The sequence below is a fragment of the Anabrus simplex genome, chromosome 2, assembly GCF_040414725.1.
Source record: "Anabrus simplex isolate iqAnaSimp1 chromosome 2, ASM4041472v1, whole genome shotgun sequence".
NCBI lineage: Eukaryota > Metazoa > Arthropoda > Insecta > Orthoptera > Tettigoniidae > Anabrus > Anabrus simplex.
Window position 1 is genome coordinate 1,223,501,749 of NC_090266.1, and position 26,723 is coordinate 1,223,528,471.

The 26,723-nt window shown below is 40.3% G+C and overlaps 1 protein-coding gene across 2 annotated transcripts in view; it reads right to left on the reverse strand.

Annotated features, from left to right (window-relative positions):
- Nucleotides 1–26,723, reverse strand: part of LOC136864820 (protein C-mannosyl-transferase DPY19L1) — a 573,453-nt gene that overhangs the window by 198,496 nt on the left and 348,234 nt on the right. For both annotated transcript variants that reach the window (XM_067142260.2, XM_067142261.2), the window contains exon 10: nucleotides 10,750–10,900. In XM_067142260.2, coding sequence (XP_066998361.2) covers nucleotides 10,750–10,900 — 151 coding nt within the window. The remainder of the gene's footprint in view (nucleotides 1–10,749; nucleotides 10,901–26,723) is intronic.

The window sequence follows — 26,723 nt, forward strand, 5'->3', positions numbered from 1 at the left end:
ATAGTGTATTTTCTTGGAATGCTTAACTTCGCCTCAATTAAATTAACTGACCGTGACTGTGTAACTTTTAACTTTTAATTTTGAACGTCGGTGCCCACATACATTTCTTATAGAGCTATAGTTGGCATGCTTTTCTGTAATTTTCACTTACTTTTCCTCTTTGATTTTTGGCTGTTTTTTTATTTTTGGTCTTAATCTTTCTCTTAGGTAACAGGTAAGGACCCTCTTCGGAAGTCCCTGGCTATGTAAGTTCCAGTGTGTACAATCTGGTACAGGTCCCAGTTCAGAATTACAAGTGAAGGCCCAACGGCATCTGCAGAGGAGAAGGCGGACTTAGGTACATTGGAGATGATGGAAGAGGCAGCCCTGTACTCAGGGACTAATATGAATACAACCTGGTAGTGAAAGCAGAGCTCTCAGTATCAGCATATTGCAGGACTCAAGTTGTCCACTGGACTGTGACTGAGCATTTACAGGCATGGTCAGGCCAATTTCAATGGCAGTAAAACATAGATGTGGGAGCCAACGGGAAACCACCATATTATCTCCCTAGTATAGCAACCATGGAGAGTGAAAAATGTAATTTGTATATTATGGACCATGGTACTTGCCGAGCAAGATCTGGCAGGGGAGTAACTGAGGTATTCCAGGCTGTCGGCGAACAAAGGCCTTAGAAGTATGAAGGAGGTATGAAGATAGGGACATGGAATAAAAAAACAATGTTGAAAACGGGAAGACTGGAGGAACTAAAATTTATTATGGATGAGAACAATACAGACAGTAGCCACAGAAATGATCAAGACTGCAGGACCAGCGGGATACCAGTGGACTTGTAGAATACTCAAGCGTGTATGGAGAGAGAGAAAGGTGCCCGAGGATTGGGAAAAGGGGTATTCAAGAACGAAAATAAGATGTGCAGTAACTACTGAGGAATTCTCTCCCATGTTTTCTAGATAATGGAAAGGATATTAGAAAGCAGAATTAGAAAAAAGGGAACAATTTGGATTCAGAAGTGGAAGGTCAAGTAGAATCCATTTTCATTTTGAGACAGATCATAGAAAAGAGATGGTAATGTGGGAAGGATATAGTAATGTCATTTATAGCCTTATAGAAAAGACAAACGACAGCATCTCCAGACAAAAAGTATGGAAAAGCCTGACACAGATAGGCATTGGAAAGGAACTAATAACAATGATAAAAGAAATATATAACTACTACAGCTGTGTGAAGATGACAGTGGGTAGAACAGAATGGATTGGAATCGACAATGAGCTAAACAGGGTGTGTGTTATCACCTTTACTGTACATAATGGTGATGGACGACTTTGTAAAGGCAGCAAGGAAAGATTCAAGCTAGTTAGAGTAAGAGGTAGGGATCACGCGCAGGTCTCCCCACCACGCTTGGCCGTCGATGATGTCATCATGAACCCTCAGCGCCTTGTCTTCTTTATGAGATAGGCTAATACACAGCTGTGAGCTATTCTGTTTTATAGCCACAAGTTAGAGATAAGAGAACTTCATTGATATTTTAACATCACCTCAGAAAAGGCATTCCTCTTCACTATTACAGTAGAGTAATAATAGGAGATCAAATACAGTGTGAATCAAGCAGCGTTTCTGAAGTATTTCGATCTGTATAAAAGGTTGTAACAATGCAACGACTGTGATCGCAGTGGAATGGCCATTCCATATGTTCATGTTCTCAACACCTATGATATCAATAACAAGGGGCTCTAATTGTTACAGACTCAAACATTAAAGCTTGATGACTGCAAGAAATAGGTCCATTGTTACAAGCAATATTGGGAAACTAGCCTATACACTGTCAACAGCACAAACAGTACAGTAAATATTCTCCTCCAATTACCAGGAACTGACAAATTCCACGTTAACATTATATATACATATAAATTAATGAGCCTGTATATTAACATTCTTAGCACTGGTTTCATATACAGCATAATAAATTACCTTTCATAAAAGAATAACAGGTACGTTATACACACAGAATAATGCTGATATTAAAAATATATATATCAAACACACTTATCTATACCATCAGTGGAATATATTTGCTTTTCTTCTTTCTTTATCAGTATTGTATTAACTGAAACCCGGTCTCTTGAATGTCTTACTTTTGTTTAAAGCGTCCATTTGAATAAAAGAACGGCTTCTCACAAAGTAACTTGTAAGCTCATGAATTTCGGGGAATTTCTTTTTCAGGATATCCGTAAGGTTTGTGATGATTTTTTTTCTTCGGGGTGTTGACCTAGAAAGAGCTTTTGCCCCTACTGTGATGTGTTAGAACCCTCTTTCAGTTCTTTCCCATGGTAAAATTTTGACTATTTTTCCATCTGCACTACCGTGGTGTACCATCTCTCTGTAGACTGCATCAAACTGTCTCTAGACGTTTTTGAAATCTAATTTCCACCCCTTGTAGGTTGACCTGTTTTCTCTCCGTAATTGTTTTCTATATCGAGGTTCTTCTTCTTTACCCTAAAAGCTATATAGCCAGTGAAGTCTTCAAGCAGCTCATCACGATCCTTGGTTTCGCGACTGTCCTCGAGCTGCTCCACTAGCTTTCAAGGGCTCTAACGAACCCTTGCTCATCCTCCGGTAAAGAATAGGATGTTGTGGGCTCAACGCTGGTCTTAGACTGGCACACGATATCAGAGTTTTGATCGAGTTCATCAGTAGCATGTAACATATTTGCACATAATGTTTCATACATAATCTTCCGGAGAACAGTTGGAATTTCTTATAGCCTCGGAAGCATTGAGGCTAAGAAGCAATGACTTCACCTTTTGCATCACAGCTGTCGGAAGAGGATGGTCATAAAACCTTCCGAAACTGTTGTAACCAAGGTTGAAATTTACAAACACAACTTTTATTGCTTCACTTTATGATATTTACACAAATAACTGAAAGTTATTTTGAAGCAAGAAGGAATATTGAATCTTGAGAAAAGTCTGTCTTTATACAATATGTACAGGTTTACAGTCTTTATATACACTTCTATCTTGAAAAGATAGTCTTTGTGAATTGACACGTTGATAGTCGAGAACTATCTGGCACACTAACATAAATGTCTTTGAGAGTCCTTGTTTGTTGAAGTGCCTGAATTCCTAAAAAGCAAGTTCAATTGATTGAAGAAATTCCACCTAGCGAAACTAAGGGAGCTTGCATAAATTAGGGAATGAAATGGCTTGTAAAAGAATTACGGTACATAGGCAGCGGAAACAGGTAAGGGAGCGGTGACCAGAGGTGAAACCTCGTACTGCCAGAAATTCAGTCCACCTGGTCGAAGCACATTTTCAAGAGGAGTAGCCTCCGTGCTCGACGTAGGGTGTATTCTGGAGCTGGACACCGGGCAAGTGGGCAAGTGAGCAGGCGGGGAGCTCCTATTTATAGTACACTCGATGGTCAGGCACGCGCACTGAGGGCTGCGCGTCGAAGCTAGCAGAATGATACACAGGCGCGCGTGCAGCTGGCTGGTGGAGCGAGAAAGGGAGCGCCGGACATACAACAGAAACCTCGAAGCTGAGAAAGATAGCTTTCGATAATGTCATGATAACTTCTGTCACCATTTATTAGGTCAGTGGCTTTAGGGAATACATGAAAGTGTACGTTTCGTTCCTTCGCGTGCCTGCTATGATTTGTGCAGCCTACACTCGCATTACAAACCATACTGAAAAGTGTACACTATTACCGATTTTTACGTTTTATCACATAAAATAAACACACAGGGTTTTCTTATTTACCACAGATATGTTGCTATCGTGTATTATTAGTACCTAGCTTCTGCATGCACAGCGATTCTTATTAAACTACTTCTGCCGAATTCAGGGCAGATTCAGCGTGAGGGTCCTGCGTGATGTCACAGCTCTGCTTTGCTACAGCGCACCTCTCTGGTGATCCCTACCTTGTATTCTACGTACCTTGGGAAAGATTATAGAGGGGAAAGAATAAATGTAATGTTGAATATTGAATTTTCACGACTGCATTGTAATCGAAATTGACTTTCAACCTATTAGGTCGTGTTACATATATTTAGTACATGTTGAAGAGATGTTAAGTACAGAACAAAAATGGCCAACCGGACATCAGATGGATCCAAACCCACAACCTCCGGATTTCGCGTCGGTTGTGTACTAAATGGATGTAACACGACCTAATAGGTTGAAAGTCGATTTCGATTTAAAAGTAATGATGTTTGCGGATGATGATGATGTGATCTGGGGAGAAGATGAGGAAGAGGTACAACAACAGATAAGACATCATTACAAAAAGATCTCAAATTTCACCAAGATACAGGAGCATCTTCATGTAACCTACGAAAGTACCTTTAACAAGGTATTAAGCAAAGGAAAAAATTGCAAATAATTCACGATTTTTGATAATAGAAGGAAGTCCGTGCATTAATTACCACAAATTATCAGGGGTGCACTGCACTTGATAGCAGGGAGACTTTGTAACAGCATCTGGAGTTGGGAAGTGTCATCATTCTTATATATTGCGAAGCTTTTTACCTTGTATTGGGTAGGGGAGAGTTGATCATCACAATCAAATTTGGTGTCCCTTAATCCATTGGAACCTGACAGAAAACCATGTATTTTTGAGCATTATGCAATAACTTGATTAACTGAGAATAATTTTAAAACGTACATTTAAAAAAAGCTGCTTTCAATACAGATTGATAACCGTTTTTTAGTGTACGGTAGTGAATCACCGTGTGATATTTTTTGAAACAGCTCTCCATATGAAGTGGCACATAGCCACCTGACTTTTGACCTTATTTTATGAGCCTTGCAGACTTTGTGAGAATGATCACTGTCTCCTGACGAAAAATCATCGTCATTGTCACTTTCTGGCCACGTCCCGATATCATCACCACTAGCCATACATTCTTGTTAGTATTGTGACCAGCCATGTTTGTTTACATTAAACGCAGGTAGACAACATTTCTTCTTTTTATACAGCATTCTACTAACTTAGTAGGACGCATTTTATTCAGAAGATTCACTGTGAACTTAAGACCCATCTCTTGCCAATAACTTGAACTATCAGTGTTTATAAGTTAGTACAAAACAGTTCTGTACGTCGGCTTTCGGTTCAAAATGGCGGCATATGGAACGGTTCCATAAATCGGCGCCAATGAGATAATGATTATGATTATATAAACTGCATTATACCAGTATCTGCAGTGTAACCATGCAGTATCTACATTTCAACTTTTAAGAATTCTTTAGTGAATAGGCTGATATGACAAAAGTAATTTTAATTTAAGGATTTCCAGCTTTTCAATACATACAAAACTGTTGCGCTTAAATTATTCTACAACATTTTTATTATTACGAAGGTACCAGTTTCGACATGTTTTCAATATCATCATCAGCCTTTGGTAAAACCAAGCAAGAGAATGAATTCACATATAGCAACAAAAAACACACACACACACAGAGGTAAAATTTGTGTAATGACACACATTTAAAATAGTTTATATACCGTATTTACGCGAATAATCCCCGCATATTTTTTAAAAAATGTTGAAGCACGAAATTGGGGTGCGGATTTTATTTGCGTCAAGGTTGCTAACATGCTCATAGCTCAGCTAGTTTTCGATGCTGAGTATACAGTTATGCTTTGTGCAACCGTAGATGAAAGAAAACTGTCCCCATATGTCATATTTAAACGGAAAACAATTCAGACTTTTAATTCTAAGCTGACTTTACATTTTTTTTAAATAGTACCATATTTTACAGAGTAATTTAAATTCAAAATTTATCTGCGCCACGATAGAACGCGTCTTCCGGAATGTGCAGGGGTAGCTTTCGGCACTTTTTCTCACTTTGGTGTGTCTATAGTGTGTTTTATAGTTAAAAATAAAGTGAAATCATAATTCTTTTGTATTCAGCGTTTTAAGGAACGCAACAATATCACGTAGCAGACAATACACGGAAAAGCAGAATCTGCGAAAACTGGTGAGGGTTGGCATTTCTGAATTACAAGATGGCTGTTAATTCAAAATCACGTAATTGGAAGTCCGATTTGTGTATTACAAAGACTTCAAATTAACAAGGTTTTACTGTATCGCAAAACTAACATCAGATTTCGCCGGTGTGTCTATTCCAAGAGTTTACATTGCACGAAAAGAATTATCCACCACAGGTTGTGTTACTGTCCAGTAAAAAGAGACCACATGTGAGAAGTGTTTTAGGCCCGTATTCACCAATGTTGGTAACTTTCGCTGTTATCTTAGATTTCCAAAACTCGGACATGTCATTATCTCGGATAATGCTCACTTCCGTATTCACCACAGAATTTATTATCTTGTTTTTTTTTTTTTTTTTTGTTTTTTTTTTTTTGCTAGTTGGTTTACGTCACACCGACACAGATAGGTCTTACGGCGACGATGGGACAGGAAAGGGCTAGGAGTTGGAAGGAAGCGGCCGTGGCCTTAATTAAGGTACAGCCCCAGCATTTGCCTGGTGTGAAAATGGGAAACCACGGAAAACCATTTTCAGGGTTGCCGACAGTGGGATTCGTACCTACTATCTCCTGAATACTGGATACTGGCCGCACTTAAGCGACTGCAGCTATTAAGCTCGGTTTATCTTGGTTTACCAAAACAAAGTTATCGTTTCATTCTGAGTTTGAACTGCAAATTTTTCATACTGATGTATGGAAAACAAATGACTACGTGCTGCTGCCACTATCGAATTGTAAGCAAGTTTTTGATTCCAATCAGGGCTAGCAAATAATTTGCATAAATTATGTCTGCTATTGAGCAGAAACAAAGAAAGAAGCCTAATATGACTTTCCAAGAGAGTGAATTGTTATTGAATTTGGTGGCAGAAAACATTAATAAAGGGAATAAGAAAACCAATTATAGCCTACACATTGTACATCACTCAAGAAATAAGGCAGTATTCCTTAATTCTTCATAAAAAGTCACCCAGTCGTGTACCGTACAAGATATTAGCTATAACCGAGAATTCATTTTAGGCCTACATATATGTTGGGAATTCCAGGTTATGCTCGGAAGCTTTAGTTAATCTAAAATGTGTCTGAAATTCAGAGTCGTCGTAGTCCTGGAAATATGTCGCACGTTCTTTCATCCATCTAGGACGTTTATTAATGGCATAAACTTGATCATATTACTCGTCGCGGTGATTTTATCTTTCAATTAGATATTCCAGCTGCCTACGGGCGTTAGACATGGAGTGTGACGAACTTGTAAGTAATTTAGGAGAGGATTCTAGTGATGCAAGAGACAACAAATCTTCCCATCTACAGGGAATCGAGCCTATTGCAAGTTCAGATTAATGAAATACCTGTCACGGAAGTAGGCCTCCTTGCTCATTTTCATGGAAAATATATTTCATAGCAGTGATATTTGTGTAAAGACCATGTGGACCTCGCGGAGTGATACGAAATATTTGTTTATGCCTACGTTACTCTTTCGATGGAAGGTCATTTCATTTCATTTTTTTTTTTTCAAAACGAGCCTTCCTAAAATGAGGGTGCGGATATTATTTGACAGCGGGGATTATTCGGGTAAATACGGTAAAATATATTAGGATTGCTATTCATCTTGGTACATAAGTTGAGGGACTTGCTGTAAAGTTGAGCTTTGGTATGATAAAGCTTAATGAACACATTTTAATCTTGATAGGTATCTTATTCAAAATGAAGTGCGGCACAGAGGAATAATTTGAGCGGTGTTGGTGGCATAGTCTTTATAGTTTGAGATTGTACTAGCACGTCGAAAGGCGGGTTTCAGTGTGCACAATAGGTCCTAGAATGATATGTAGGACCGAGGTTCCACAGTTCAAACGGAACGTGAAGCCAAGAGAAAAGGGGGGAGCTGATTTTCATATGGTGTTCAATAAAGGGAAAGTCATATGAAGCAAAGGTATAGAGAGTTATAGTGTGAGACTCACCTTGCCGCAGCGTGCCAAGAAGCTTACTCTGTGGAGAGGAGTTGACAACTACAAGACTCACCTTGAAGCAGCTTGCTTGCTTACTAGCACTCAATGGAACTTGTTTCAGACCCATGTTAATAACAGATTATTTGAGGTCTTATCTAAAAAACATCTTACTCCTGAGAGGAAGCTTAATACACTCCAGAATAATTCAGCATTTAGTAACAACATTGCAAGAGTAACTAAAAAACCCTCTATCCCTTACAACTTCACTGATCAATTTCATCCCCCGGTAGTTAACTTATCAAAAACACAATTAAATGATGAGGAAAATGCAATCCTTGCAAAAGGACCTAAACACAACTGGTCCAATTTAAATAAAATGCCTTTAGATTTACAAGAGGAAGTAAGACTAGGCGTAAAAAGGAAATTGAGGAAAATATATACCTCCGAAAATAAAACGACAACCCCTAACCATAACAATAATAGGAGTTTGTTCGTTGAACGGGAGCAGGTCCTTAGCTTAAAAAGAAAATCAAGGATAACAGCCGCATCATCACAAAAGCGGACAAAGGGAATACGACCGTCATTATGGACAAAGACGAGTACATAAATAAAACAAAATACTTTTTTAACAATAGTTCCTTTTCTATAGTTAAGAAAGATCCTACCCAGCAAATCCAAAGCCGTTTGAAGCAAACCGTAATAAACTCCTCGTGTCTTTTCACTGATCAGGAAAAAGCAAAACTTTACAACATGAATCCGGGTCTGCCCACCACTAAAGCTTTCCCTAAGATCCACAAGGCTGGTGCCCTCATCTGCCCAATTACAAATTATAGGCCTAGCCTGCTTTATAAACTTTCTCAGTTCATTCAGAAATTCTTAAAGAACAACTACAGTTTTTTGTCAAATAAATCTGTAAAACACACTTTAGAGCTGATCACGAAATTAGATAACTTTGAAATACAACTCCGTTATTCCATCCACTCGTTCGACATTACTAATATGTACCCAAGTATTATTATCAAAAAATTAATTCCCATCACTGAAAGAAATCTAAATACATAGAGTTCCCTAAGCAAACTTGAGATCCAAGACTTTATGAAGGTCCTCAAATTAGTAGTCAATAATAATCTCTGACAGCATCATGTATCAACAGGATGGGCTGGCAAAGGGGTCACCGGCTTCGGGGATCTTAGCGGAATATATCTAGAGTTTTTAGAACATACAATAATTGACAACGATGACACTTTCGCCAATATTTTGTTCTGGTCTAGACACGTCGATGATACTTTGGTAATACTAGACGATAGAACTACTAGTGCTAACTCTACTCTTGACAACCTCAATAATATAGATCCAGATATTAAATTCACGCTCGAGTCGGAATCCAACAAACAAATGAACTTTCTAGACCTCATGATAAGCAGGCTCCCATCCTCTCTAACATACAGTATACATAGAAAATCCACACAAACTGCTACAACTATAAGACAGGATTCTACACATCCATACATACAAAAATTGCATTGTTGAACGTGCATTTAAAATACCAATGTCAAAAGCAAATTTAAAGAAAGAATTAGACACCATCGGTTCCATTGCCAAATTTAATGGATATAATGACTGTTTCATAGCAAGAATAATAAATAAATTCAAGCATCAACAAAAACAACATTAGAAAAAGAAAAAACCAACCCTATTACATATTCTACCTTCACTTTCAACGCGTTTACAGCATCACCAACATAATATCAAGATATGCTTTCGTACCAATAACAGGAATGTGGAAATAATACATAACTCTAACACAATAAATAAAAATAACTCCTCGAGGTCAGGGGTATACGGGTTTAGTTGCAATAACTGCAATTCCTCGTACATAGGGCAGATCGGACGCAACTTCAAAATTAGGTACATGGAACAAGTCAATGTTATTAAATACAATAGGTTTTCACCGCACTGCCCTCCAGATCCACCCCACAACACCTCCCCCGTAGCCAGTTCCTCCTCAAGCCCCTCCCTTCCCTTCCTCCCCTCTCCCATCTACCTCTACTCTATCCCTACAAACCAGCTCCAGTTGTCAACTCCTCTCCAAAGAGTAAGCTTCTTGGCATGCTGCGACAAGGTAAGTCTCACACTACAACTCTCTATACCTTTGCTTCATACGACTTGCCCTTTATTGAACACCATATTAAAATCAGCTCCCCCCTTTTCTCTAGGCTTCACGTTCCATTTGAACTGAGGAACCTCAGTGCTACATATATCATCCTAGGACCTACATGTACACTGAAACCCGCCTTTGATGCGCTAGTACAATTTCAAGCTAAGAAGAATATGCCACCAACAGGGTTCAGATTATTATAAATAAGATACCTATCAAGATTTTAATGTGTTCATTAAGCTTTATCATACCAAAGCTCAACTTTACGGCAAGTGCCTCAACTTACGTACCAAGACAATATAAGACTATTACGCTGCTAACGTGTAGCAATCCTCATATATTTTATATACACTATTTTAAATGTGTGTTGTTACACAAATTTTACCAGTGTGTGTATATTGTTGCTATTTGTGAATGCAATCTTCCTCTTGGTTTTACAGAAGGCTGATGATGACATTGAAAACATGTCGAAACAGGTACCTTCATAATAATAAAAATGTTGTAGTATAATTTAAGTGCAACAGTTTTGTATGTATTGAAAAAGTGGAATTCCTTATATTAAAATTACTTTTGTGATTCTCAGTTCAATACAGAACAGCTATGAAGTTTTTAACTTTGGGCTGATATGACTTATTCAAAGATTAGTGCAAAAATACATACCTGTTTGTGAAATATTATCGAAGCAATCAAGCAAAGATGGGGCGTGAGGAACAACTTGAGTCGCATGATCAAGGAAGCCATCACAGCAAAAGCACTTGCTTGAAGGAAGTTATATGCAATCCCATGATCCACAACACTTCCAACTTTGGCTCTAAAAATGAAAGTACAATGCCATTTAGAATCATTCGCATATATTTCAATTAAGAGAATTAAGTACAAGTCAATCTGAATAACTTTAAACACAGATGCAAATAGGTGCTGATAGGTGTCTTGTGTGAGCAACAGATGCCCACAGGGCACGCGTCTGCACTTAGTGCGGCAATTTAGTTTGTTTTCACGTTGCTGATGAACATAGTTATTTCCTGTCTTGGGAGCCAAGGTATGCTATGTTCATTATATCACCAATAGGTTTCAACTCAACAGATCACTGATCTGCCTCTTGTCAATTGTCTATGGAATGTGGAAGTTGACAGGTACTTTGATGCCGTACTGAGTGAAGCACACGCTTGCTCCCGTAAAATTTTTCTTTCATACTTGGTATAGGAAATGTTCGCTCCATGTGTGCTTGTTTTATACTTTGTGCAGGTCTTCCACTGAGATGTAAGTGTTATTCATATAACTCTTTTCACTGTGAACATTCCAATATTATATTTCACATCGGCAAATATGTTTCAGATAGATTTCATTACCATAAATACAGGAGATACCTTTTATTTTGTTTGTGAATTGTTTCTTGATCTAAACAAAAGTTCAAAAGTTATTATATATCTATTCCTTTTGAAAGGCTGAAAGACTGGCAACCGTAGAGGACATTCATCATGTCCTTCTAGAGCTTTCCGATGGTTATCCAGATCTTCAACCTTAATTCTGTGAGGATGACGACAATCACGTACACATCATTGTGATGGAGAAAGAAGAGGATAATGATACGGATGAGTCAGTGGATTTGGGAGCAGGTGAACCTGACAACAATGGAGACGATTTCAGATTTTATATTGGTAAAGATTTAGACACAACCTGCTGTAGTAAACAGATTACTGACCAGGAAAAACTTGATCGAGAAATATAGTAAAAACGTATCCCGGTTAAAAGCAAGTTGCAAGGGATAATGAAACTGAACTTGATGTGTTTCTAAAATTCTTTGATTTTGATATCATTGACAATATCGTTTAAAGGTTTAATTCTCAACGGCATCTCTGAGAAACAAAAAATATTGTTGATTTTTTATTGCATTTTTCAGACTTAGAAAAATTTCCAATAGCAAATATGTTTTTCAAAGCATACATAATACGTTTTCACATCATGCTGTCTCACCACATCATCCTACCTAATTCCCCTCTTTCTTCCCTCCTCCCACCCCGTCTCTAACTCAGACTCCTTCCATCTCCTTCTTTCCCTGTCCCTACCTATCTTCCTACTCACTCCCATCACCTCCCCAGATCAACTTCTTCCCCTTCCCCACACAACACAAGTACGTATTGGTCTCGGTGTCATACGACTCTCAGTGTCTTCTCTAACTCCTGACTACACACGTAACACATGCCGCAAGAGGTGAGTCTCATATTTACTCAAAATTTTTTAGGACAGGACCTGATTCCTTTTCAAAAGTTTTTCTAAATTTCCCCTTTTCTCTGTCTGCTTCAGGTCCCACCTTGAACTGAGAACACCCTCTAGCACCCTGGGACAAATACATTGTCCGCCTCATTTTCACATAATAAATATAAAAATTATAAATCCACAGTAGACCAACTCTAGCCATAGTTTTAATAAGGGTTATTTTTGTTAGAGAAGACCTGCATTTTACTATGAAAAACAGAGCTTGAAGAATTTTCACGTTCTTTCCAGATTTAAAACTTGTTATATCATTTTAAAATATGTTATTTTAAGAAAGAACACCACATACAATTTTTATGACCTGTATTTTAATAAGTGCTTTGAAAATAGTTTTTTGACTGAAGCTCCTAACATTTTTATCCTACATTTAAAGACTCTGTGAACTTTCATCAAGAGGACTTTCACTTCGTATAAGACCTTACTCATTCAAGAAAGAAATGGTGGTATATTTTCAGAAAATGAGAACTTTTAAGCTAGTGTTATAAGTTATTGTTCCTGGCTCATGTTTTTTAATCATGTCAAATTCTACCAACCATCCATAAGATTAGTGTACATATTTATTACACATTGTTTTTGTAACCTTAAGTTGTTATTGTCTGTTTTCAAGTTTATGGCTGAAGATGATGCATATGCACATCGAAACCGGCCTCATTATTAATAACATGTTATTAATTCATCTTATAACATTGTGTTGTATTGAATAGGTAGACCCCACTATTTTGTTCTCATTATAGATGGAATGCTTGTAGGATTTCGAGGGCGCTGTGGTTTCGTGCAGTGTATGCCAAACAAATCACCCAAATATGGCATAAAAATATGCACCCTGTGTGACAGCAAAACATATTACACATTTAATTTTGAGCTGTATTGTGGGATTCAGAAAACATGTCCTTTTGTGACGTCCAATATACCAGTTGACATTGTAAAAAGATTGACTGCTTTGATTCAAAATTCGAACCGAAATGTTACCACTGACAACTATTACTCCAGTTATGAGTTGACAACGTATCTTCACGAAAATGGCCTTACATTTTTTGGGTACTGTTATAAAGAACAAAAGAGAAATACCAGCTGAGTTTGTGCCGAGCAAAACAAGAGTTTTGAAGTCTTGTATGTTTGGGTACCAGAAAATGACGCTTTTGTCCGTGATGAAATGAAATAAGTAAAATTCTTTCTTGAATAAAATTACTGTGTACACCTATTCAATACAATTATATTTTGTAGTGATTAAATTCTACATGAAATAAAAACACTAGTTAGGGACATGTTTCGCCCTAGTTTTGGGCATCTTCAGCCTAATATTAATCTTAAGGTCAAGTCTTAAATCTATGAACATTGGAACTTAATACTAAACGTAAATTAATATCAAATAATAAATACAATGGGCTTATGCTTATTACAAAATTTTAGGTGATATTTACATAGTTAATGTACATATTGTAAACTATGTAAATAGTTTTGTCTTCATCATCATTTCATCCTCAGGACGACACGCAGGTCGCGTACGGGCATCAAATCAAAAGACCTGCACTTGTCGAGACGAACATGTCCTTGGACACTCCCAGCGCTGAAAGTCATACGCAATTTCATTTCATTTTACAAGTAACTAATCTCATTTTGTTTACAATATGTACATTAACTATGTAAATATCACCTAAAACTTTGTAATAAGCATAAGACCATTGTATTTATTATTTGATAATAATTTACGTTTAGTATTAAGTTCCAATATTGATAGATTTAAGACTTGAACTTAAGATTAATATTAGGCAGGAGATGCCCAAAACTAGGGCAAAACATGTCCCTAACTAGTGTTTATATTTCATGTAGAATTTAATCATTACAAAATATAATTGTATTGAATAGATGGACAGAGTAATTTTATTCAAGAAAGAATTTCACTTATTGTATCTTCAATACGGAACAAAATGAGATTAGTTACTTGTAAAATGAAATGAAATGAAATGGCGTATGACTTTTAGCGCTGGGAGTGTCCAAGGACATGTTCGTCTCGCCAAGTGCAGGTCTTTTGATTTGATGCCCGTACGCGAACTGCGTGTCGTCCTGAGGATGAAATGATGATGAAGACAAAACCTATACAGGGTGTGTTATTATTTTTGTCATCTATGCACAACTCTGATAAAAATGACAAAGACACCAATAAGGCAGTCATGAACCTTGACTTCAATGCGATGAAAGGAGGAGTCAACGCAGAAGATCAAATGTCAGCCTCTTACTAGACTTCTTGAATCACAAGAAGATGGCCACTGGCTGTATTTTTTCTGTATCTAGATATAGCAGGAATAAATTTGATGATAATTTTATTTGGAAATAATCTCGAGAAATTGCACAGAAGAAGGTTTTTTCCTGACTGACCTGTCTTTTGAGTGATGGAAAGCCACCTTTGACTGAGAGCAGCCATGAAAAGTCTGCCAAAGGACGTCAGCTTTCCTTTGGAGAAAAATCGAGAGCTCCCAGCTCCCACGCGTATGAAAGAGAGGTGTCTTTATGGTAGTCAAAAGTTGAATAATACAAGAGTCAAGTGCAAAAAGTGTGCCTTACACGCCTGCAAGAATCACTGTATTCGGGAGGTACTTTGTTTCACACGTAAAAATGAAGATACTGAAGAACTTGATGACGATTACTGATCATGACTTTCGTAAGTGTAGGCTATAGTTTTGTTCCAGCAGGTTAAATTTGGAGTTTCCTACACCTTTGCCAGGTGTTCCTGGTAAATATCTCCTTAAATACTTAATCTGAATTTTGCTTTTCTAGTTACGGTCATTTCTGCAAGGAGACATTCCTTTTTTTTTCTTCACAGAATAAAATTAATTTGTCAAACTGTGTCTCTTATTTCATTTTTAAAACTAGTAATTTCTGTACATCCATTGATCAATCCAAAAGAAGTGCATTTAAGTGATATTTTGATGATGATGATGATGATGATGATGATGTTTGTTGTTTAAAGAGGCCTAACATCGAGGTCATCAGCCCCTAATGGTACGAAATGAAATTACAACAAAAAGTTCAAAATCATCCACTGACCAAAATTTTAAAAAAGTCATGAAGAATGAATGGATGGACATGAAACAAAAAAACACCTTGTGGATTCAACTTAAAAAAGAAGGTCATATATTGTAGTATTACTGACCAAGGGACCACTTATAAAGCACATTCCTGAATCGAGTATGCTTGATGTCTAAAGGGGTTCAAAATCCAGGTCAAAGGCCCCTCAAAATAGTGCTTATCGCTAGTAAAGTAGAACCATGGTATTTGTCATGTTGGGGTACTAATCAAAAGTAACAAAGACTCATGGTGTTCCACACAAGATGGTACTACTCACAAGTATTGTACTTCGTACAGGTAACGCAGACCTATGGTGTTCTCACAAAATGGCGCCACTCATAGCCAACGCAAACCAATGGGGTTCCTCACCTAGGAGTACTAGTCACGGGCGTCGGTATTCCCGTGGTGTTCCTCACATAGTGGGTACTAATCATAGGCAACGCAGACCCACGGTGTCGCTCATATAGTGGTACTAAACACAGGCAACGTCCAAACCCGCGGTGTTGCTCACATGGGTACGACTCACGGGTACTGGAAACCCACAGTGACCCTCTCACAGCTGCTACTAATCACAAACCTATTGTGTACCTAACATAGTGGTACTACTTGGAAGTAAAGGCGACCAATGGTTTTCCCCGCGTGATGGTACTAATCAAAAGTAGTGTCATTGTTCTCATACAATCATCCCTGGGTCGCCCCATTTAGTCGCCTCTCACGACAGGCAGGGGATACCGTGGGTTTATTCTTCATCTGCGTCCCCCACCCACAGGGGGTAGTGTGTTTGGTCCGCTAGAGGTATTTTATTTTCCTCAAGTCCGCTGGCAAGCCGGTTAGGACCCCCCTATCCGCCACCTGGGACGCGCCACGTGGGAGTATCACCTCTCCCCCTGGTACACCAGCGTAGTAGGTTCGTGGAGTGATATTTTGTAGGAGCCACACCCTTTGCGGCATGCACCCATCCATATAATTTCTTAAGGCTGGAGGAAAAATTTACAAGGTGGTCATCAGATATGCCCTCACGAATGGCTACAAATACTGGTCAAACCACAAGCAGCACGATCAGCAAATGCATGCCTGATGACTTATATCCTCACCCACTCTCTTGGAACTGAAGTCCCGTCTGAGGGAGCGCTCCGGCTTTATAGTAGCTTGGGAAGCGCGTGTAGGCGAGCAGTTCTCTGTACGGGACGTCAGCTGGGTTTGCGACGGAGGAGATAGGCCACCACGAGAGGGTATCAACCCTCTCAATTGCTGTCTTTATTAAATTAGTATATGCAGTTAACATATAGGCATGAGTATCTAGCACTGGACCGTTCCCTGTTCTCAGAGTCGAAAGGGCAATAGCACTGTCAGTAAATATATACAAACTATCAAACACAAATGGCACTTCGGTGAGCATCCAAAAGGCGCCAAAGACCACCATGGTGGTCTCCGCTGCGTTGATAGTCGTCGGGGTTCGATAGGCCTGGGCCCATTCTTGATTAATCTACAATCGATCTAGGAGTGGCGTCTGTGTAAATGCTGAGGGCAACTCCTGTGGTCGTCATCCGTCTCAGGGTGGTGACAATTTGACGAGTCAGGAACCGTATCTGTAGACCATGACATACGATAAGGGCCTACCATTGCCGACGGACATCCAGGTACATCAGATAGCCACCACCCTAAAGGACCTCCTCGCCAACACACTGGCCGGCAGAGACCACCATGATGCCGCCAGCACCCTCTAGGGCCTTGGCGCCTGGCCACATATGGATGCAGCACAAAAGAAATACTTCTTCAATTGCGTGAATCTTCTCTACTTAGTGATGTGCCAAGGGTGGGACGTTGCCGTCCAGGTGGACCAGGCCACGGGCACCAAGTCGCCATGCAGAAGGATTTCAATATCAACTGGCGTCTTGCAAGCCCACGGTCTCCCGCGCAGCCGCCCGCACCCGGCGAGGGTGCGGAGCACGACGAAAGACAGCAGATAAGACATAGTGCCAGCCTCTTCAGGAGGACAATGGCGCAGATCGCGCGCGGCTCCTCCGGCAGACAGCATTGTCACCCATTTCCACGTCGCTGACGAGGCTACCACCTCCGACCGGACAGTGATTAGTGTGAACTGATGTGTGATGCTCATTAGTATCTGGGAGTGTATATATGTATATTCTTGTTGTGCAGTCATTGTATGTATTTGTCTTGACTCAGTAGTCAACCTGGCTGTCGAAGGGACCACACTTTTTTTTTTTGCTATTTGCTTTACGTCGCACCGACACATATGTCTTATGGCGATGATGGGACAGGAAAGGCCTAGGAAGTGGAAGGAAGCGGCCGTGGCCTTAATTAAGGTACAGCCCCGGCATTTGCCTGGTGTGAAAATGGGAAACCACGGAAAACCATCTTCAGGGCCGCCAACAGTGGGGCTCGAACCCACTATCTCCCGATTACTGGATACTGGCCGCACTTAAGCGACTGCAGCTATCGAGCTCGGTACATTCTTTCTTTGTTTCATTGGTACTTGTATGTAACTTTGTTTGTAATGAATGGATCCATTGCCCTCAGGACACACTATGTCATTTATATCTTGTATATAATTATATAATAAAAGCATGGGTGACGGGGCACCCTTCTAGATGTTTTCGCTGGCCTCCTGCGGCTAATGCCCGAGGTACCTTAATCTACATGCTAATGCCTCCACAAAGACGCACACGAAATGCTGTCAGTTGGTACAGTTATTTAAAACAAGTACTAAACACAATAAAGGAGGGAAGTAAGAGCAACTACACACTATCAGAAAGCACTATACACTCAGAGAAACATCAGTTGACCTACGCTGATCTCTGCCAACAACAACATAATACGACATATCAGTAGGGCCAACTAGTGGACAATGAACCAGGAAAATGGAAGGAAGTACAACCTACTGAGGGCATGGATGTGGCTTAGGTTGCAGATTCCGAAATAATTCCCCGTGATCCTTAAATTTGGAAAAAAATTATTTACAAGTGAAATTTTACAAATACATTCCGAACAAAATCCACCAACTTACAACTTACGAACTATAAGCTCCGTGATACACATATCTTAGAGGTTCTTTGATAATGGGCTTCACTACGAGTTTCAAACTTCAATCCAACTATACAACTGGTTACAAATCCAGTGGTACAATGCAAGTTATTAGGTTAAAAGCAACGTAAAAAGCAATTACATTTTACAGTGAAGAAAACGTGCTCTCCAAAACTCTAGCATACATCAAGTGACTCTGAACTACCAGAGGCAAACCGCAAGGTAAATATATTAAACTACAATCTACATATTTAGTGAAATAAGAAATGGGAATGCCTCGAAAACAAACAGGCAAGCCCAGCTGAAAAGCTAAGGCGTCCTAAATAATTAATTTGGCAAATCTAGGTTAGGCTACGGCAGACTCCTATACGAAATAGCAACTGAACATTATGGAAATTTTAACTGGAACGGAAAATAAGAGTGCTTACCCGAAGGTGCACCATCCCGGAAGAGAGGCGTCGCACACGACGCAGACCAACACAGACTAAAGGCAGATCAGGCCAAGACAAGACCGAATTATCACGAACGCTGCTTCGCTCACCATATATATAGAAAACCCTGGCCTAGGAGTAGCCAATCAGAATGCATGAGTCCGCCCATCCCCTCCTAGGTTCACCAATCACAATTCCTACTCCCGTTGCGAACTTTAACTAACATTCTCGAATACACACGTTCGCAATCTTCCATTTCCAGAATAGTTAGAAAATTCCTTCTAGAACACATAACCCACAAAAGGCACACACCCTGTTCAACAATTTTCCAGTTACTTCCAGTAAGCACAGAATAGAAATCTACTATTTACAAATACATAGGTTACAAATATCACAGTACAGGTTAGGTCATTACAAATAAAACATTATATCATACTTTACAAATAAAGTCTTCAGAAACACTTCCCACTTCCACTATATTGTTCACCTGTGACACTATTTACAAATTAAGCACACACATAACCTTAATCACTGTTGTCACAAATAAAACACTCGCATCAAAAACCGCTATTTTGACAGTTGCCAATCACTGCACGTGGAGACTGCAACCTTAAAACACAGCTGAAACAGATGACTGTTTAAAAGCATGTCGCAACACGTGGTCACGAGTATAACCTGTTAACTTATAACTCTACTGCACAATAACTCGTCGTCACCATCAAGACCATCTCCTTATATAGGTGCCTGGCCAGGCTTCCAGAAAGCTACATTACAAAAGAAATACCTTCTTGAAAATTCTAGAGTGCCCTATACTTAGATTACAATGTACAGAATATTCTCCACCGTTCTAATGCCTTTCTGGAAGTTACAGTGTGTTTCAAAATACCGTAGTGCATTACGAATTATGAATTATATATACATGTAGAATAAATTATAACATTAATTTACAGGAGCCCCTGTGGCTCAGAAGGCAGCGCGTCGGCCTCTCACCACTGGATACCGTGGTTCAAATCCAGGTCACTCCATGCGAGATTTGTGCTGGACAAAGCGGAGGTGGGACAGGATTTTCTCCGGGTATTCCGGTTTTCCTGTCATCTTTCATTCCAGCAACACTCTCCATTATCATTTCATAGCATTTATCACTCAATAATAAATCACCTTGTGAGTGGCGACCCCATTGTAATAACAGCCTATATATGTTTCATTCATTACATCTCTGACCCGGTCAATGACTGAAAAACAGGTTGCAGGTTTTCATTAATTTACAGGTACTTACATTAACTGAACTCAAATATTTATGTACAGCACATGTTTCATGATATAACCACACAAACAACATGATCGTATCATAATAATACAAATACTAACTGAATGTAACAATTCATAGCCATACATACAAGTAATAATAATAATAATAATAATAATAATAATAATAATAATAATAATGTTCATATTTGTGGGTTACTGTAGTCAAGTCCTAGTTCATGAACCCTGGGCAACAGCTGAGTGGCCTAGTAAGTGGTCCTGAGAGTCCGGATACCAGTTGCTATGGAATGGGAGTGGGCATTTCGGACATATTCTGAGTCGTGGCCCTCCTTGTTCTTAGGCGGCTAGGACTATACAATTCACCGGTGGTCCATAACACGTTAGAAGAGAGATCCTCACTTGGACTATGTGCAAGTAGGGTAGCATCCTGCTTCATGAATTGACTAAGCTCAGAACATTTTAAGCATGTCTTGGACCTATGGGGAGTAATGGAGTACCACTCCCATTTGACAGGCGAGGGACTCATTGGAAACAACTTGGCGAATGAAATGGAATTCGATGGGGAGCTATCAATATTAACGGGGCTTATGGAAGAAAGAAGGTAGAACTCGCTGAGTCAGCAAAGAGGATGCATCTGGATGTGCTAGAGTAAGTGATATTCGGGTAAGGGGAGATAAGGAGGAAGAGATAGGAGATCATAAAGTGTACTTGACGGGTGTTAGAAAGGGAAGGGCAGAGTCTCGGGTAGGGCTCTTTATCAGGAATACCATTGCACGCAACATAGTTTCTGTTAGGCACGTAAATGAGCGAATGATGTGGGTAGATTTCTCAGTTGGCGGAATTAGGACAAGAATTGTGTCCATGTATTCACCATGTGAGGGTGCAGATGAGGGGGAAGTTGAGAAGTTTTATGAAGCATTGAGTGACATTGTGGTCAGGGTCAACAGCAAGAACAGAATAGTGCTAATGGCCGATTTCAATGCGAGAGTTGGGAATAGAACTGAAGGATACAAAAGGGTGATTGGTAAATGTGGGGAAGATATGGAAGCTAATGGGAATGGGAAACGTTTGCTGGACTTCTGTGCTAGTATGGGTTTAGCTGTTACAAATACATTCTTCAAGCATAAGACTATTCACCGCTACACATGGGAGTCTAGGGGTACCAGATCCATAATAGACTATATCTTAACAGACTTTGAATTCAGGAAATCTGTTAGGAATGTACAAGTTTTTCGTGGATTTTTCGATGATACAGACCACTATCTCATCTGTAGTGAACTAAGTATCTCTAGGCCTAGGGTAGAGAAAGTGAAATATGTCTGCAAACGAATAAGGGTAGAAAATCTCCAGGATGAGGAAATTAGACAGAAGTACATGGATACGATTAGTGAGAAAGTTTCGAACAGTAGATAGTAAGCAGATTCAGGATATAGAAAGTGAATGAGTGGCATACAGGGATGCTGTAGTAGAAACAGCAAGGGAATGCCTAGGAACAACCGAGTGTAAAGATGGGAAAAGGCGAAATTCTTGGTGGAATGATGAAGTGAGAGCAGCCTGTAAACGTAAAAAGAAGTCTTATCAGAAATGGCTCCAAACAAGGGCCGAGGCAGACAGGGATTTATACGTAGATGAAAGAAACGAAGCGAAACAAATGGTTGTTGAATCCAAAAAGAAGTCATTTAAGGATATTGGTAATAACCTGGAAAGGCTAGGTCAAGCAGCAGGGAAACCTTTCTGGACAGTAATAAAGAATCTTAGGAAGGGAGGGAAAAAGGAAATGAACAGTGTTTTGAATAATTCAGGTGAACTCATAATAGATCCCACGGAATCACTGGAGAGGTGGAGGGAATATTTTGAACACCTTCTCAATGTAAAAGGAAATCATTCTGGTGCTGTTGCAAACAGCCAAACTCATGGGGAGGAGGAAAATGATGTTGGTGAAATTATGCTTGAGGAAGTGAAAAGGATGGTAAACAAAGGCAGCAGGAATAGATGAAATTAGACCTGAAATGGTGAAGTATAGTTGGAAGGCAGGGATGAAATGGCTTCATAGAGTAGTAAAATTAGCATGGAGTGTTGGCAAGGTACCTTCAGATTGGACAAAAGCAGTAATTGCACCTATCTATAAGCAAGGGAACAGGAAGAATTGCAACAACTATCGAGGTATCTCATTGATTAGTATACCAGGCAAAGTATTCACTGGCATCTTGGAAGGGAGGGTGCAGTCAGTCGTTGAGAGGAAGTTGGATGAAAACCAGTGTGGTTTCAGACCACAGAGAGGCTGCCAGGATCAGATTTTCAGTATGCGCCAGGTAATTGAAAAATGCTACGAGAGGAATAGGCAGTTGTGTTTATGTTTCATACATCTATAGAAAGCATATGACAGGGTACCGACGGAAAAGATGTTTGCCATACTGGGGGGGGGGGGGACTATGGAATTAAAGGTAGATTATTAAAATCAATCAAAGGCATCTATGTTGACAATTAGGCTTCAGTGAGAATTGATGGTGGAACGAGTTCTTGGATCAGGGCACTTACAGGGGTTAGACAAGGCTGTAATCCTTCACCTTTGCTGTTTGTAGTTTACATGGATCATCTGCGGAAAGGTATAAAATGGCAGGGAGGGATTCAGTTACGTGAAAATGTAGTAAACAGCCTGGCCTATGCTGACGACTTGGTCTTAATGGCAGATTGTGCCGAAAGCCTGCAGTCTAATATCTTGGAACTTGAAAATAGGTAAATGAGGATGGTATGAAAATTAGGCTCTCGAAGACTAAATTGATGTCAGTAGGTATGAAATTCAACAGAACTGAATGTCAGATTGGTGATACAGAGCTAGAACAGGTCAATAATTTCAAGTATTTAGGTTGTGTGTTCTCCCAGGATGGTAATATAGTAAGTGAGATTGAATCAAGGTGTAGTAAAGCTAATGCAGTGAGCTCACAGTTGCGATCAGTAGTATTCTGTAAGAAGGAAGTCAGCTCCCAGATGAAACTATCTTTACATCGGTCTGTTTTCAGACCAACTTTGCTTTACGGAAGCGAAAACTGGGTGGACTCCGGATATCTCATTCATAAGTTAGAAGTAACAGACATGAAGGTCGCAAGAATGATTGCTGGTACAAACAGGTGAGAACAATGGCAGGAGGGTACTCGGAGTGAGGAGATAAAGGCTAATTTAGGAATGAACTCGATGGATGAAGCTGTACGCATAAACCGGCTTCGGAGGTGGGGTCATGTGAGGCGAATGGAGGAGGATAGGTTACCTAGGAGAATAATGGACTCTGCTATGGAGGGTAAGAGAAGTAGAGGGAGACCAAGACGACGATGGTTAGCCTTGGTTTCTAACGATTTAAAGATAAGAAGTATAGAACTAAATGAGGCCACAACACTAATTGCAAATCAAGGATTGTGGCGACGTTTAGTAAATTCACAGGGGCTTGCAGACTGAACGCTGAAAGACATAACAGTCTATAATGATAATGTACGTAGGTATGTATAATAATAATAATAATAATAATAATAATAATAATAATAATAATAATAATAATAATAATAATAATAATAATAGTAATAGTAATAATAATTTGAGCACGTTCTTGCAATACTTACTCACAGGTGAGAATACTGTTTGCAAGTTATATCCGTTTATTGCACTTGGATCAATATCCCCCCTATAACTTGAAACAATTTCCGCAATTTGTCACACTCGTCGAATTTGCCTTGGACGGAGATTTTATCTTCTTTCTTCCTGAATGTCGCTGGATGTGCTCTCCTCCTCTTGACCAGCATGTACAATGTCAGGGGTCCGGGTTGCCTTGCTGCCAGCCTCTTCCTCGATGATAGTTGATGTGTTCTCCTCATGATGACCAGATGGTGCTGTGTCATTAGTAACCTCTTCTCCAGGCTTACTCCGTATGCGCAGCGATTGGGTGACTCGCGACAACTCCGATGCATGGACCTTGACATGAGGGTTGGTCTTTAGTAAGTAGACCCCACGGCCCAGCCGTTTATAAACCTCGGTGGGACCCACCCACTTAGGTGCGAGAAATGCGTGAACCCCTCCATTATTATTACTGACTGGGTTGTTACCTCGCAGTACTTGTTGGCCTGGTAGGAAGATCAGGGTCTCTTCGACATCTTAAGCCTTCGCCTGGGTAAGGGATCTTCTCTCGGCCAAAGCTTGCTTCTCCTTGATGTTCTGCTGCTGCCACTCTGCCAGGAAAACAGCTGCATCATCTTGACCCAAAGTGGGTGGTGGACGAATCTTCCAATCCCTGGTGCCGTACAGCTGTCGAGCAAGAAATTGCCCTCCTTGGGAATAGCCAGTGACACGGCTGATGCATCGTCACAGGGCAAACAATGACTGTAGTATCTGACGGTCCCACAGTCGATGTTCTTTGTCTATCAGGTGGACTCATAGCATATTTTTCAGCTCCTGGTTCCGTCATTCTGTTGAATTTGCCCTTGGGTTCTAGACAGGGGTGGTCCAGTGCTCACCACCTCATTCCATCGTCATTTTCTGCACTTCCTCGATGTGAATTGACTCCCATTGTCTGAAAGAATGCACCGTGAAAAACCGTAGCAGCTGAATACGCCGTCTTGTACGCAGGCTGGGGATGTGTCCCATTGTGGCTTCAGGTATCGGAAAGGTCTCAATCCATCTTGTGAAGAGGTCCGTGATTACTAGGAGTCCTGTTTTACCCCATGCTGTATTAGGGTAAGGACCCATCAAGTCCGGGGCTATGACCTCCCACGGGCATTGTGGCCTTCTTCCTCGTTGGCTGGAATCTGCCTTCCTGTTGCTCGCCTTGGTGCAGACACAGATTTAGCACTCCTTCACGTAGTCCAGGATGTCTTTCCGCATGCTGACTGAGAAGAATCTTTGTCGGATAGACTGATATGTCCGGCTTCAGTGCCGTCGTGGAACTTCTCAGGATGTCTGTGGTGTGCTGTCTGGGGATCACCACTACTGCAGAAGTGTCGGAGAGGTCCTCCGCCAACCCGGGAGTTCTTGTAGCACGAGTCGACTATCCTAATCCACTGCCACTGTTTGGTCACAACCAGATCAAGTTCCTTCTTGATGGTCATAAGGACAAGTTCCTTAGGCTCACTCTGGTGTTCATGTGGAAACTCCCTCTCAACAATGGTGCTTCTAGCTTCAGGTTCCATCGCCGGGTGCCTAGATGTTCGTCGGTCCTGGGACGTGACACACATCGAAATAAAATTCTCCCACTAACAGAGCCCATTGCATTAATTTAGATTTTGAGCCAGAGACCTAGTTAATCATTTGAGAGCGACACTATCGGTGTAAAGCTGGAACTTCCTTCCCTCCAAGCAACCTCTGAATTTGCCATTGCCAACACTACAGCTAAGGAGTAGCGTTGTTTGGTGGGAGATAGTTAACTGCTGGCATACTCGATGATATTCTTTCCGCCGTCACACCACTCCTGGAATAATTCTGCTCCTAAGCCAGAGTCGCTGGCGTCTGTCTGCAGGCACATCTTCTGCTGAGGGTCGGGATGGGCTAGACCGGGAGCGTTGCATATCGCAGCTTTAATGCCTTGGAATGCTGCCTTTCCTTGCTAGTCCATCGGAATGGACGGTTGTTATGGAGTAGATCGAAGAGTGGTATTGCCTGTAACCGTACGTATGTACGACTCCCGAGTTTTTAGGTTAGGAAATTTTCGTATATAGTTTGTTAGGTTAAAATCATGTAATTTTGTTTATATACCATGTAAAAACGTTATATTATAAGAAGAATGTATAGTTAGGGAATATTGCATATGTTCATCATTATATTTTGTACAAATTTCCGTTTGGGTAAGAGTCTGTTAATATGGCCTAGCCGTAAGGATTGTGCAACCGGGAAAACTGCGACTATATCGGGAAGGACGGTTGAAGTCAGTTGGAGGTGTTGCAACAGGTGGCTTGAAAACACGGGGTACGGCAGGTTGTATCGGTTGAAGAATTGGGGTGAATCAATGTGGATATACATGAGTGGACGGTCTATGTCACATCATATACTCGATAGCCAATGCGAGGGCTTTGTTTTGAGCGAGGTTTGTGTTGATAGAGTGACGCGGGAAGAAGTGCCGGTGTGAGCGTTGCTACCAATAACTTTTCAGGACGCGATTACCACGCGTAGCAAGGATATATAAGTGGGTAAGCGTGTGCGGCGAGGCATTCTGATTCTGATTCTCATTGTGTTTCTGACTCTGATGCTGATACTGTGTGTTTCTCATTTGTACTGGTCTGCGGGAGCGACGTATTTGCGCAGTTTGCTATACGATCTGCTATTGTTTGGAGTATCTGTTACGGAGTGAACATGGTATAATCTCAACGACTTACCGGCTTTGCAGTGGACTTTCTGTAAAAGAAAGTGTTTGTTTGGAACTTGTGACCCGAGTATGCAGCTTCAGTTGGTGGAGAATTTTGCTGTTTGCTTGCCTCAGGACATGTAACGCTGTCTGTCCAGCCAGCAATTGTGAAGAAATTCAAGACGACGAAGAAGTGTAAATAGGTTAGGGATGCTGTTAGTAAAGAAGGTTGC